At 43.3% G+C, this 15,327-nt stretch overlaps 1 protein-coding gene across 1 annotated transcript in view; it reads left to right on the top strand.

Moving 5' to 3' along the window:
* pdlim4 (PDZ and LIM domain 4) overlaps positions 1-14,113 on the top strand; it is a 45,327-nt gene extending 31,214 nt beyond the window's left edge. Inside the window, exons 4-7 of the mRNA XM_080013911.1 lie at positions 2,246-2,556; positions 4,168-4,346; positions 9,679-9,829; positions 12,031-14,113. Of these exons, the coding sequence (XP_079870037.1) occupies positions 2,246-2,556; positions 4,168-4,346; positions 9,679-9,829; positions 12,031-12,235 (846 nt within the window). The 3' untranslated portion in view covers positions 12,236-14,113. The remainder of the gene's footprint in view (positions 1-2,245; positions 2,557-4,167; positions 4,347-9,678; positions 9,830-12,030) is intronic.
* The last annotated feature ends 1,214 nt before the right edge of the window (positions 14,114-15,327 follow it).

Raw genomic sequence — 15,327 nt, 5'->3', positions numbered from 1 at the left:
AAAACACTAGACTAAGGACTAAAATGGGACAAAAAAAAGCAGAGGTGGAAAGTAAAGTTCTGCAATAAATTCCACATTTTTGCTCTGATTGGCCTCAACATGGCAGGGCTTTTACTTTCTGAACCTGGAATTATCGACCTGGGGGGGTATACTTCCTGCCTTTTGTCTTTATTTTTGGATGTTCTAGTTCTGTATGTCCCTTTACTATTTCTCTCTTGGCTGGCTTTTTTGTTGTTGTCATGGGAGAGTTAAGCACAGTTCTGTGCTCCAAGTTCATTGTTCTGGGTTGTACTTTCATTGTTCTGGGGTCTAGGTCCGTTGTTGTGAAGTATAGGTTCTTTGTTCTGGGGTCTAGGTTCTTTGTTCTAGGATCTAGGTCTGTTATTGTGGGCTATAGGTACTTTGTTCTGGGTAGAGGTTCTTTGTTCTGGGGTCTAGGTTCTTTGTTCTAGGATCTAGGTTCTCTGTTCTGGGGTCTTGGTCCTTTGTTCTGTGGTCTGAGTTCTTTGTTCTGTGGTTCTAGGTTATTTGTTATGGGGATTAGGTGCTGTGTTCTGGGGTCTAGGTTCTTCTGAGGCCTGTATTGCCTTCATGCTTGACTCTTCTGCCAACAGTAGCTGCCGATAAACACTCATTAGACCACAGACCCTATTTAGAGTAAACTCTTTCCCATGGGTGAAAATAAAACTGTGTATTTACTGTCTGAGAGTTACGTCATTGGGTCACAACAGACATTCTGAGACATCATTTTTAGTGGTCAACATCTGTCATGTGAAACTGTTCCTCATCTTGCCAGGGCAGGGGCCACTGGGGTGGTGTGGGGGTGGGGGGTCCCCTGGACCCCACTGGGAGAAAGCCCTGGTTGAATGGGTCGATGGGTTCATCTGTCATCCATATTTCGAAGAGAATTTGGATTCAGACATTGTTAAAGAAGTGGGTTTGACTGCAGGAGAGAGGAACGAGGGAGTCAACATGTTTACTCCTGTGTGTGTGTGTGTGTGTCTGTGTGTCTGTGTGTCTGTGTGTGTGTGTGTGTGTGTCTGTGTGTCTGTGTGTCTGTGTGTCTGTGTGTGTGTGTGTTCCATGACAGGGGGTCTGTCTGGAGAGGCTGTGAACCTCCATCTCCTGTAAAAGGCCTTTGAAACTAAACTGTTCCCTTCCAAACACACAGTGCCAATCCAACTTAGGAGAAATGAAAAACTCTTATTTCTGGCCGAGTCGTAAACAACCCTCTTTAGTTGAGCTAAAATGTTTATAGAGCGAAGCAGTGATAATGTGCAGCCACGCTGTAGTGATTCAAACCCCTGTGCTCCATCTCCAAACTGATATCCTACGCAACCTAAAATGCTATCCGAGGCGGTGACATCACCCCAGGACTCGTAATGGGTCTTTTATCTGTGGAGTTCAAGCAAGTTAATTTATTGGTTGGAGATGTGCCAGTGCTGATAGCTCTGTATCAATAACGATGAAAACACAGAAAGGTTCAGTTGTCACCGTAGGAGTTTGACTTGTCTCGACTGAGTTGTGGCCGTGGCTGCTTCTGCCCCTGAATGCAATGCAGAATTATTGAGACATTTTAACTGATGCTTACACTCAAGGATGAAATACTGAAAAAAGCTCAAATTCACAGATCGCCAATGTTAACAACAATAACCACAAATTTGCGTAAATAAGGGTAATTGCTGACTTCAGTCAGATTGTGATAAGTGAATTGGATAGAAATAGATCCTGGAAAAGACAGATCAGTTGGCTGCTCTAGGAATAAACATATAAAAGTGCTGTTAATTTAGTAAATACAATAAAGGAAGTCCAAACGGCGTGGGAAAACCAATGTAAATCCTCATTTGGATTCCGCCTCTTTAAACAAAAGCGGTTTTGCCACTTGGAAGGTCATGGGATTCAGCGCCCATCCTCTTGTTCTCTCTTCCCTCTGCACCAAAACAACATGGCGGGACCCGTACACGGCCTCCCGTTAACTTCGTTTATCTCCCCTTTTGACACTGACCTCGGGAAACCTCCTCTCCAGCTTCATCACTCCTTGTAAATTTCTCTGTTTAAAGTTATGCTCTTTGGTTTGTTGTATATTGTAAATTTTGAGATTTGCTGTATTTATTTATTTGTTTCTTTGTCTGTCTGCCTGTCTTTAGTGTGCTGCTGTGACAGCTATAACAATTTCCATCTGAGGATGGAGGCTCTCTCTATATCTAATGGGCTCTGTTTTTATTTGATGTATTTTTCTTCCCAGAAATTCCGCCCCATCACCAGTGGAAACGGAGGGTACAGCCAGAAGCTGTCCTACACCCCTGAGCCGCAGCCGTCCCCCCCGCTGCCCCCACCGCCCACTCACCTGAACAACGGGCACTCCAGGCCCAACAACGGGCACAGCTACGGGAGCGTGCACGGGAATGGGGGCGTGCACGGGAATGGGAGCGTGCACGGGAACGGGCACAGCCAGTACAACAATTCGGCCAGCCTGTACGGACACAACGGCAGCAACGGGGACAGATCTCTGTCCGGCAAAATAGGAGGGCTCAGCCTCGGCAGCGCCACCCACAGGTTGGGGAGCACACCAACGAACACACACACACACACACACACACACACACACACATAAGATGAGATAATATGTTAGGTGTTAAAAGGGGAATACCGCTGTTCTGTCAACTTCTGCTGCTTTCAAGGGGAATCCCACTGATTTATAATGTATACGGATTATGTATATACATTAATAACTCAACCAAAACCACCTGACCACCTGGCTGAACTGTGAAATAGCACTCTTTGGCCACGCCCCCTAGAGAGCCTCCTAGAGATGAATGGACGATCATCAATTCCATCCCAAACAGCATGACTCAAACCCTTTTTTTTGAGAATTACCACTTTGTTGGAGCTTTTCCAGGCAAACAAGCTTCATCAGACACCAGCGCTGTGTCTTTTACCACAGAAAATATCTCCCTGGATTTACTGTGGTAGCCAGAGTGGAGGAGCCTCAATTTGGCTGTAACATTTATAAGTTCCTCGGGGGGCGTGGCCCAAGACTGCATCAGCGGTACGTCACAGGCCAGTCTCTCAAACAGCCTGATTGCCCTGTTGAGACACACACATGCGCACACACAGAAGCACACTCTCTCTCCTCTGCAGTCCACCATGACAGGTTCAGGACACGTCCACCAGCGGCTGTGGTGATGTTTACACGGCCGTGTAAAATGTTAGAGTTCCATCGCAAGGCCAGGAAAAAAGACACACACACACACACACACACACACACACACACACACACACACACACACACACACACACACACACACACACACACACACACACAGACATATATGGGAATGTGAAGGGTGCATGCAAACTATTGAAGCTGTATGTCTGATGTTTGTTTTGAGAATTATACGGAGGAACAACCGAACTGCTGTAAAAACACCACGACGGTAGATTAGTATTTAGAAGTTGTTTATGACACTTTTCTAAACAACTTGATGAACAGGTAAAAAGCCACGCTGCTTGGATCCCTGAGATTTAGTGGTCGACAACGTCTAGAATAACATGTGCGATGCTCTTCAGCTGTCTGCCTCCCTTCAAATTCCACCCGAATGATTTGTCCTCCTTTCTCCAACTGAGCATCCATTTGGGCCCTTAGCAGGACATGTGGGGCGGTCTGATTCAGGAAATGGACCAGTGACTGTTCCTGTTAAATAAACAGGACAGCAGCAGGATTTGTAATCTTCTTTGAAAATGTAGCTTCAAAGATATCTCATGTGTTCTATCATCTTGTTTAAACTACGGCGATGCGGCATATTCCCATGTTATTCAAAAGTCGGTTCCACATCTGCAGCTGGTAAAGAAAAGACTTTTGAACGTATAAAAACAAAATACATCACACAGCCACTAAAATCCTAGCATTGGTTCCCTGCTACTTGGAGACTTAAATTTAAAGACTCCACCAATTTCTTCAAAGCGTTAGCTCATGTTGAACCTGGAATGGAATTACAGACACTTAACCCCAACTGAGCCCTTAATACCGAAAGCCATAAATGAGGGCATTCGTTTCCCGAGTCTAGAATATTGACGTGGCCATTTCCACGACCGTATTGTCAATGTCCTTATTGAAATAACATGTAATAGGTTGTTGTTTTAATTATTCCCTCTTCCCTCCGTCAGCACCGAGTCTCCCGTGCACTCCCCGGCAGGGGGTCGCAGCAGCACCGGGCAGGGGAACAGTTTTGACGCTGAGTCGCATGTCTACAAGATGCTGCAGGACTACGTGGAGCCTGTCTCCGAGCCCAAGCAGTCCGGCTCCTTCAAGTACCTGCAGGGCATACTGGAGGCTGAGGACGGAGGTAGAATCTGCGTGTGCGTGTGCGCGTGCGTGTGTGTGTGCGCGTGTGTGTGTGTGTGTGTGTAATCTTGCGTGACAGGCTTAATGACGGCAACGAGAGGGGGTCAGGTCCCGTTGACTTGTACAGCCCTCAATCACTGTCCCAGTCTGTGAATGGCTTCACTTCCCACGGAGCAGAACAGAGCACAGATGCTGGTACGCCTTGATGCGGATCGCCTCAATGCCTTGTTGTCACTGATCATGGAGGTGCGTAGGGACAGTATGTTAAATGTTGCCCCTTCAAAGCCGAGTTGCTGTTTCGCTGGAGCCCGAAGGCAGCAGAGGCACAGCTTACTCTGCTCAAACAGTCCCTGGCATAGCTTTCCTTTTATAGAAGGAAAGAGGAAGGAAAATGAGGAGGAGGAGGAGGAGGAGGAGGAGGGGAGGAAGAGGAGGGATGGACATGCACGTGGGGGAAGGCTTAGCTAAGGCAAATTCACTACAAAAATAACCTCTTAAAAAGGCACATTAAAGTAGGGAAACATGGCTTTCCTGCCTGCCCTCTGACCGCTCTGCATTCCGAGAAGCCAAGCCAAGCTCTCTCTGTGTCTCTCTCTCTCCATCACATGACCGGGGGGGGGGGGGGCTTGGTCATGTGATGCAGACAGAATGGATCCATGATCCATCCTCTGCCTCCATGATCCAGATGATCTGGTTTGTTTGTTTGCTAAAAAAGTTGATTGGTTGACTCCCAGGAGTGGCTGGATCGAGGAAAGAAAATTGAGAAGCAATGGTGGAGTAGAAAGTTGAATCACTTTCTCACGGATTTCCTCATCGCTCGGGTTGACTACGCGGTTTGCCACGTCGGAGAACTTTTTGATCATAAGGGTCCCAAAGACACTGTAAAGGCCTTGGCAAGGGGTGGGGGGGACTTTCTTTCTGTTACTTAGTCTGTGTGTGTCCTGCCTATTGCTGAGGTCAGTTCATTTTACATCCTGAGACTCTTAAGACTTGACCCTTTGACTTCTTCGGTGCCTCGCTGAGTCAACTGAACCCATAAGAAACATGTCGCTGTCATGTCACCCTGTTTTTTTGCGGGGGGGTTGCACTCACTAAAACATTTTGCTCCTAAATCACCCATAAGCGCTGCTTCCTCTTCAAAAGCAAAAAAAAAACAAAACAAAAAACCTCCTGTTGTGGCCCCGTGTTGACATTCGGGGTCTTTTAAAATTAAACGCAAACAAGGTGTCGGTTTACCCAGAATTCCACAGGCGGACTTTCCTGATTGGACAGCGGTGTTGATGGAAGAGGTAGGTGACGTGGGACTGTCTGTGCTGGGGTTGGAAGGCCTTTGAAACAGCAAGTTACTTGAACTTAAATTGAAACCATGAGTTTGAGACCGCCTTGGGTAAATATTGTGACCCAAAACTACAGACCAAAACACTGCCTGTAACATCTGGTTGAGGTTCATGTTTCAAAGGTTATTTATAAAGTAATATTATATATGTTTTATATTATATTGAATTTGTTTTATTATGATAAAGCAATACAATTATTTATTTATTTTATGTTATATATACTGTATATAGTATATGAAATTTTATCTTTATATCATTTTATACTATATTGTTTTTATATTATTATATTTTATTGTGTAAAATTATTGCCAGTACATATACTAAAGATGAAGCGGAATACCGCACATAATACAATATAAAGTAAATATTTTAACGAGTAGCAATGGAAGGTCAAATCCCCAAATAGAGAGAGAACCTTAAAATAATATGATGGTTGTAAAGATATCAGACAAAGTTACTTAAAAAAACAACAGAAAAACTAAATATTTAAAATACAGCCGTACGCTTCACTAGCATGTTGGCAGTTGATATCATATTACTTCAAGTCATATAGTGACTCGAAAATAGTTAGGTAGTTGGAAAAACAAAGGAAAAAGCGAATCGCCGCTGTTCACCGTGGAAACCCCGACCTCTCGAGTCGGTTGTTTGTTTAAGGATTCGAAAGGAATATGAAAAGTTTACACACTGAGCATGACCCAACTGTGTTTATTTCTCAAAAATAAAGGAAAAAGAAGAAATACCTCATTTTATGTGAGCCAACTTGGGGTATTTCCCAGCTGTTGAGGACACTGTGATGGATATCACTAAATCCCTGTTTTGGAGAACATGTAAAAACAAGTCTTCTGCACAGGATAGAAACCGTGCCGTGTCCGTTTAAATCAAATTTACTTAGAAAAGGACATCCATCACTTTTTAATGTACACGTGAACACCATTTCGTTCTACAAATACTTTTGATTTATCACCTGTTCGTGAAATTAGGAATTCAATTGCAAATGTTCCAGTTTAAAGACCTCAATTTGAGTTTTTATTCTCTCTTGATATGAATAAACATAATTCAGGCTGGGCTAAGTTGCTATATGTTAATAATCCAAATTATCATTTTATAGTTACGTCATGCCTTTCCCTAATATATAGTCAGCTATTTCCATAACGATGGTGGATGGTGAAACAGGGTTTCTTTATACTTTTAAACCTTTTTCCCCTTTTTTTGGTAGCCTCGTGCCTGAACCTTCAGATAATGGTTGAACGGTTGACCAACTTTTTGACTTCTTTGCTTGCTTTCTTTGAGGATTTTCAAAGACATGTTTTTAAAATTTGGAAGGGGCATAAATAGTCTGTGACCAGACGCCCACTGCCTCTGTTTTCTATTAGTTCTGGTGCTCAGCTCACCCTGTATGTTAAATGTCACCTTGCGTGATTCTGCGTGTAGTCCTTGGACAGGGTGTAATCGTCTGTCAAATAAAATAAAGTGTCCGTACGCCCGGCCAAATAGAGGTAAAAACCCCAGTCTGGCTGCCTTGTATGGCTGACTGTCTCAAAAGACAGAAACAAGACCTGACGAGTATCCTCCTTCACTTAGATCTCCTATCAGGCCGCCTATAATCAGTCACCTCATTTGTGGAAGCTCAAAAGCTTCACCTCCATACCGTGTCATTATGTAATAGAGCCATTAATCCCATATAAAACACATCCAGCGCATCTCAACTTTAAAACTTGGCGTGGAAAATTTAAGAGCCGAGCCTGACACGGGGCAGGAAAGTGCTTCGAGGCTCTAAAGGCTGTGCGGTTAGCGGCGGTGATGGGAGGCATGCTGGGGATAAGTAGACCTGGCTGGCACACCATCAGTGGAGAGGAAGTCCTCCTCTTTGCTGTCCTGGTCCATTGAGCCCTGGTGCACAGGAACCATGGAATGGCTCCAACCTATAAACTCCGTCCACTTCCGTGCACTTTAATGACTCACTCGGCTCCGGTCAGGCATCACTAAAACTGCCTGATGGTCAGAGTTGATAGCTCTTAATAGTTAAACTCCCTCCCATGGGAAAGTAGTAGCTACCAACAATACACAGCAACCACAGTGTTCCAGTTCCAATGAATGGAGAATTTAAGTTTGTTTAGCTCGTCTATTAATGTAGGAGGAGCACCATGAACTAAAAAACAAGAAGATTGTTATCTCCTTTTGTTTGAATGGGGTGGCCAGATGGAACCATTGGAAAATGTTGGCGTAGCACACCAACAAATGCTGCAGCGTAAGTGGATCTCGGAATATGGAACATTACAGTCTACTTTAATGGTATACTTTATTAATCCCTGTGGGGAAATTAGCTATCTGCATTTGATCCATCCTGGTATCTTACGTGTCTAGGAGCAGTGGACTGCCACCTAAAGGCGCCCGCGGACCAATTCGAGGTCTCGACCAAAGCCTTGTTCAGGGGCATCGACAGGAGTGTCTTACCCTGACTCATGTCTTTAGGGTTTTATCACTCTGGGGAGAAAGGTGTCAGGGTGGCAAGGTGATTGTTGTTAAGATGTCTGTGTAAAGCACAGGATAGGTGTTCCAATAGTTCCACCAATATGTTTATATCTGATTTATTTTCATGGAAAAAAAGCTTTGCTAGTTGGAGGGCTAGTGGGTGAGCCAATAGGGGGCGTAGTCCCCCTGGTGCCATTTGCATTTTTGCACTAACTTGTGGTTATACAGGCTGGTGCACCCTCTCATCATGAAATGAAACCTTTACTTCAAACTCTATTGAAATAAGCCTGTGGGCTTTATTGTGTCATTTAATCCCAGACTGTTTGAAAGTGTATGTGATAACTGTCTTCAGGTGAAGCAGTATTATGTGTATTTTATGATTGTCAAATAAATCGATCTATCTCGCTTTCATCATATGCAGGTGAAAAATACTCCACATTAAAACATTTGCAAACACCACCACCTTCTTCCTTGTAAAGAAATATTGAGCGTGAAAGCGGTATGTGAAATTGGCTGTAGGGGGCCTTTAAAGCGATCTGGCTCTCCACACATACCCCTCAATGTGTAATAGTCATTGCATTCACCAACCATTTTCTTGAAAGTTCATGGCATTTCCCCTCAAACCACCAGCCGAGGCCATGGACGTGGTTCACAGTTTGTGTGAGCAAGTAGGATATTAGTGTTTGCAGTTGGGGCTTGATTCTATGCTGTGGAGTGGTTGGCATCGCTGAGCATTCCTACTAGGAACTCATGAAGATGTTCATGCAAATGTAGTATACACATTACAAGCACACATCACACACACAACATGCCGATTGATGGGTGATGTTTAGGGTGATGGTCATTTCACATCCAAACCCATGTTGCACAGGTTCATTGTTGGTTATAAGCTTATTTGGATTGTTGGAGCATGTTGAAGGAGAGGAGGAGATGCCCACATGGAGGCTGTAAAATAGACTAGGAGCAATTCAAAATGGGAATGAGAAAGAGGAATTCAAATATTACCAGAGACCACTGGAGAGGAACAGTAACAGCTAGATGTGGGTGAGGGTGGAGAGGGTTAAGTAAAAGCAAGTGGACACAAATGCAAAAGAATGTGTAAGCTAGGTTTAAGTGACAAAAGAATGGACATTTAAATAGATGTGTAGAATAACTCGAGGCGCCCCCGTGACCAATGGGAGTAATGCACACCTGTGGAAAAAGGCCACAGTTGGTGAGCGATGACTCCACGGGGACCCGAGGTCGACCCTTAGTGCTTCCCATTGAGGAACGTTGGGGAATACTCCATCCATCTTTGTATCACTGAGCTGACCGTATCCCCCCCACACACACACACACACACACACACACAGAGGCACATGTACACACAAACACACACACCTTCCCTAGATGCATACTAAAATTAAGGGTAATTAATTTTGCGTGACATGAATTCTGGAATTCCACTGCTGGCGAGGGGCGTTTACTTAACAATAATCTGCCATATGTTTCATTCATTTTTTATTTATTTTTTGCCATTTCCAGGTATTTCCCCGACTGAGAGAATGAGAAACCTGCGCTCTCCGGTCAGATCCCCGATCCCCAAACTGGGCGGCCCCATCCCCATCCCCATCCCCAGCCCAATCCCCGGGCTACAGAAACTACCCCAGTGCATCCGCTGCTGTACTGGCATTGTGTAAGTAATCATTCAACCCCTTGATTAATTTCACAAATGGAATATGACAGTACCATTATATTATCAACATTTAATGAGAAATGATTTGCTTGAATGGAATCTTTAATAGGTTTGATTTTTTTAACTCACCTTTTTGGGTGGGTGTTTTTCTGCCATTCTAAACCTGTATAACCTGCAAGTGAACTCTAATCATCAAAGGTGGTAAATGTTGTTGTTTTTTTCGTAATAAAAGACTCAGAGCACCATCATTTTCCATTTTACAACTGTAGGAGCTGTTAAGCCCATCATCTGGGCTCATTTAAGTCACATTTAAGGTTCACCTTTCGGGGAGTCGACGTGCAGCAACATGCATTCGCTCATTGAGAAACGCTGAGAAAAGGGGACGCATTTTCCGCATTTCCCACAGCGCAATTCATAACGATTAAACTAAACACTCATCCACACCCATTTCGTTGCGTGCATGTAAATACATTCGCAGAACACACACACACACACACACACACTTGCACACACACACACACACACACACCCTAAACACACTGAACTTTCCCCCATGGGAACCGTAGCCAGAGCTAATCTTCTCTGTCTAAAAACAGCTGCAGGTAAACAGTGATGTCATGCAGGTTTCCCATCAACGAGAAAGAAAGCTTTGTCGGACCTGGTGGGGGAACGTGTCGCCATGGAGTGAATGTGGTCAAGACAAGCTTGGAACAAATAATAAAAAAAGAAGAAAAAGTGGTGGTTGCGTTTTCCAAATCCTCTAAAAATAAAGCTACTGGGAAGTATAGAACCCACATCCATCAGGAATAATGAAAGTTAAACCCCGGCCTGGCTGAGCATCAACGCTCCTTTTTGAATTGAACCATGGGCTTATCAAGCCCCTTTGAGATGAAAACCGTGATAAAGAACTAATCCAAATACGTCTGACTTTGACTTGAATGCGGTGCAGTTTGATCAAGAACCTGCGGTGGCAAATATCCAAATGTTTATTTGGGAACAGCTGCTGTACATTTCCATAGCCGACGACATGGAGAGTGTGATAAAAACCAAAAAACAATGCTTTTACATTCAGGAGACAAATTAGTGCCATAAACAGAGGCAGCTATTGATGCTATTCAATTAGCATTTTGCTTATTTTCGTATTTAATATCCTATTTGTAGTTATATTGTTTTCCCCCCACCCCACCGCTGCTGTGGAGCGATACACCCCCTTTTGTGTGTGCAGGATGTAATAGGGATATAAAGGAATGGTGGGTTCCTAAACTCTAAATTGAATTTCCTGGAGTGCCTGCGTTCACTTAAAAGTTTGGCCAAATCGTCGGCTTTGCCTCGGGATTGAATTTGTTCTGGTTCTGATTCGGGATGGATTCAAGACCTGCTCACATGCTGATCTCTATCATGTTCTGTTGAAATATATTTCAATACCCAAAGAAAACAGCTCAAAAGTAAAACAAACAAAAAAAAAAATCATCACCCTACCCTCGCTCCTTCCCTCCCCCTCTCTCCTTCTCTCTCCCTCATCTGTCCCCCCGTCTCCCTTTCACCCTCCCCCCTCTCTCCTGCCCTCTCCCTCAACTCCCTTTCTCTTTCCCTCCCTCTCTCACTTTCCCTTTAGCTCTCCCTCTGCCTCCTCTATCCTTTCCTCCCCTCCCTCTCTCTCTCTCCCCTTCCCTCGCCCTCTCTCTCCACCTCTCTACCCTCTCCTTCCCTCTCTCTCCCCCTCAACTCCCTTTCTCTCTCTCCCTCTCTCTCCTCCGCTCTCCCCCCTCTCTCCTTCCCTCCCTCCCTCTCTCTCTCCCGTCTCTCCCTCTGTCTTCCTCCCACTCTCTCCCTCAGTTCAGTCTCCATCACCTTGTCATCTACTCCCTGTCACTTTAACGACAATTACAACTTCAATAACAATTATTAATAAACATGCTGCTGTCATTGTCATTCCATATTTCCATATGCTACTATATACTACTCTGTTAATTTATTTATTATTTTATTTTATTTTCTCAAGCTGTTTATTACTTTATCAGCTTGCTACTTATTTTATTTTGTTGAGCTGTTTATAACTTATTACAAATGTTTTGTTGTTTTTTTGAATGTATATATTTATGAATTTGGTGTACCTGTAGATCCCCTCCCTCTGTACTTCATGTCCCACTGAGCTGCTGCAACGGCTGGATTTCCATTGGATCTTATCTTTTTCCCTTCAGGGGCACCATCGTGAAGGCCCGGGACAAGCTGTACCACCCCGACTGCTTCGTCTGTGATGACTGCGCCCTGAACCTGAAGCAGCGCGGCTACTTCTTCATCGAGGAGAACCTGTACTGCGAGACGCACGCCAAGGCCCGCGTGCAGCCGCCCGAGGGCTACGACGTGGTGGCGGTCTACCCCAACTCCAAGGTGGAGCTGGTCTGAGGTGGGCTGAGAAAGAGAGAGGGGGCTGGAATATGCAATATGGTGGACGGAGGTATAGAGTCCTACTAGCCTTTTCTTTGAGTTTTAGAGATAGTAGTGGTTAATGCTGAGGTAGTTGGGGGGGGTGCTCGATGAGAGAGTTTGGGGTTTGTCGTGATCCTAGTTGCGGTGGATCCTAGAGTCTGAATGGATATTGATATATTTTCCACTCACGTGGGTTCGTTGGCCAAATCACAAAAAAAAAAGGAAAAAAAACAAAACTATTTCCTTAGGCTGTTTACCAGACCTGCAGTTCATTCCGTCATTCATTCATCTTTCACATTACAACATAATTTTTTTTGCATTTCAATCGCAAATCAGTCAGCACATGTGAAGTAACACAACATTTGGTATAAACACATCCTGGTTCTTCTGATGCAAGAGGCAATTGTTAATGATATCAGTTTCACAACACATTCTGGGGGGAATATTATTGTATACATTCACAAAAACAAAAAAAAATACTCGTGCGATTTGTCCTTAAAATGAACTGAAATCGGGAGCCGGGGTTCATTCACCGCTGTTTTTTGGTTTGGGTTGTCACGCATTTTGGGATTCGGTGGGGTTGAATTCTTTTTGTGGATACAAGAAGCAAGAAGTGCAGTTTCTCACCGAGCAGCATCTCCACCTTCCAGAGATTCCAACTTTTTTTAATTTTATTTTTTTATTTTTTACTTTATTGCACTCGCACATACCGCCGTTGAGCTGTATTTACACATTCTGCATTTAGTTTTAGTGGATCCTCGCATCATTATCACTCTTCGCTTCTCAGTCGTCGTATGTTGGAGAAATAAGCAATAACTTATCAACAAAATAATTTGTAACACAAAACATTCTAAACAGTGATAGGAGATCAAAATAAACATGCAACATTAAGTCTGTAACACTGGAGGAATGTTGCAACTGTTACACTCCCCCCATTACTTGTACTAGAAATTAATCTTATTTTCTGTCCGTTTTGACCAATACAAAATAATGGTTTCCTCTGTTTACACAAACAAGGACAATCCATCATCATAGTCTAATTTTCAGAAATGTTTTGTTTCAGCATTTTTGATTTTATTTTATTATGCAGTCATGCACCAAACTCTATTCCTCTGCGGTGAGGATTTCCTTTAGGACACCTCTTGAAATAAGTGTGTGGACCTGGAGTCTTGTATCCGTAGATGGAGAAGAATCATTTTTGTTCAGCGACTTTGGAGCTGTTCCTTATGAACATACGTACAGTATATGTGTTTCTAGGGAAACCGAGACGTTGGAAGTGGGCACGGCCCTAGAGAGGAAGTAGAAGGAATAGGGTGCAGAGGGCTGGGACGGTAACATTGCTGCAAGTTGACTGGTTGTAAATAAGGAAAGAACTGAGGAATGGGTGGAGGGGAAGTGATCCCGTTCTTATCCAGACGTTCTTTTAAAGACACTCTTCCAACACTTTTTGATCGAAATGAAAATTGAATCTTTATTTCTCACATATTTCCTGTTGGACATCTGCCTTTGTGTAAATGTACAAACTGCTGCTACGCCAAACACAGCGGTTCTCTTTGTAAATGATATGAAAATATATCGCTGCCATGTTGGTTCTTTTAGGGTTTTGTTTACTTTTATTTTTTTTTTATTGTACATATTTGGCTTGTCATGGTTTCTTTAACATATACAGTATAACAAGTCACTCACATGCCTTGGCATCTTTATGTGTCCTTTTTTTTTTATGATTTCCATGTGCTTTCACAGAAATCCTCTTTCCTGTGCCTTTTAACTTATTATTTTACTTTTTGTTCTTGGATCCTCTTGTACGCTCTTTTTTTGTAAAGATATAAATAAAATTAATAGCGTGAAAAGAAAGTGTGTCTCTGTGTTTCGGATGCATGGGGATGGCATCTCGGTGTGGTGGGAGTGGGTGAGCTCAGACTTACAGTAGCTCTTGTCCGTCCTTTCTAGGATTCAAACTTGTGGTGTTTTCGGAGCTCGGGGGTGTTGGCTTGACTTCTATTGCCCCTTTGGTCTCCGTACGACGCGGCTAGTCTTTAGTGTCGTGGGACTGAGTGTGCTCCTAGCGGGTACTATGACGCCAGGTTCAAGTGGTCTCTGGTGTAAATCTCTAATAATAGTAACAAAAAACATTGAGTTATACAGGTGGTGTAACTTGACCTACATTATAATGATCAACACATTAATTTGTAATGCACAATTCATACAGGAGATGCAACTTTAAAAGTGCTTTAAAAAAAACACAAGCATAACTATTTATGAGAGAGTTTTGGAATTTATGGCTGAACAACAAGATAAATTGTTGTTGTTGTTTTTTTTTTATCCACTCTCTCGCCAGAAAGGTGGAAAGATGAAGAGAGAGTGTGTGGGTAAAGTTCAAGGGGGTGGGAAAACTTTGCCAAAAAGAGAATATTTGCAAAATTCAGGAAAAGAGAAAGTGGGTCAGAGAAAGGAAACTTCAGAATCCTCTGAACACGTCGACTTCTCCACTCGACAGGACTTTGCTGATGGTTTCCACAGGCCTGACACTTCCACTGTCTCCATCGCAGGTTCAGAATGCATTAGTGGCAGTTTGACAACGTGGATGGCAAAATTGCCAAATCTGCCACAGCAGGAATTTGATTGTGTGTTGTGTTGGCAGACCAAGTTTTTTTTTTTTTTTTTTGTTTTTGTTTTTTTGAATAAATTAACTGTCCACTCAATTCCCTGTGCAAAATGTTTTCTTTCAAGGCATATGATTGGGAAATTTGGCCATTCCCCATATCAAAAGACCATTTATAATCTTTACTGTGTTGCAGTGAGAAACTACCCCATCACAGTTTATTTTCCTCCACTGCCCATTTTAAGAGCAAATCAACGTGTTTGAAAAGTTTTTGGACCGTTCTGATATTGATCTTGATAGAGTTGTTTGGCTGAAGACCAAACCAATGGTGCGATTATTTGTGCATTTGCATACAAAAAACAAAACCCAAAGTGAAACCTTAGGAAATCGTTTTGAAGTAAATGCAGACCAAAAGATGGTATTTCTATCAATGCATGAAATGCATTTCTAATTTACACTTGAAATT

The sequence above is a fragment of the Zeus faber genome (assembly GCF_960531495.2).
Source record: "Zeus faber genome assembly, chromosome: 14".
Classification (NCBI taxonomy): Eukaryota; Metazoa; Chordata; class Actinopteri; order Zeiformes; family Zeidae; genus Zeus; species Zeus faber.
Note: the sequence above shows the minus strand (reverse complement) of the source record. Positions and strands in the feature narration are given on the sequence as shown.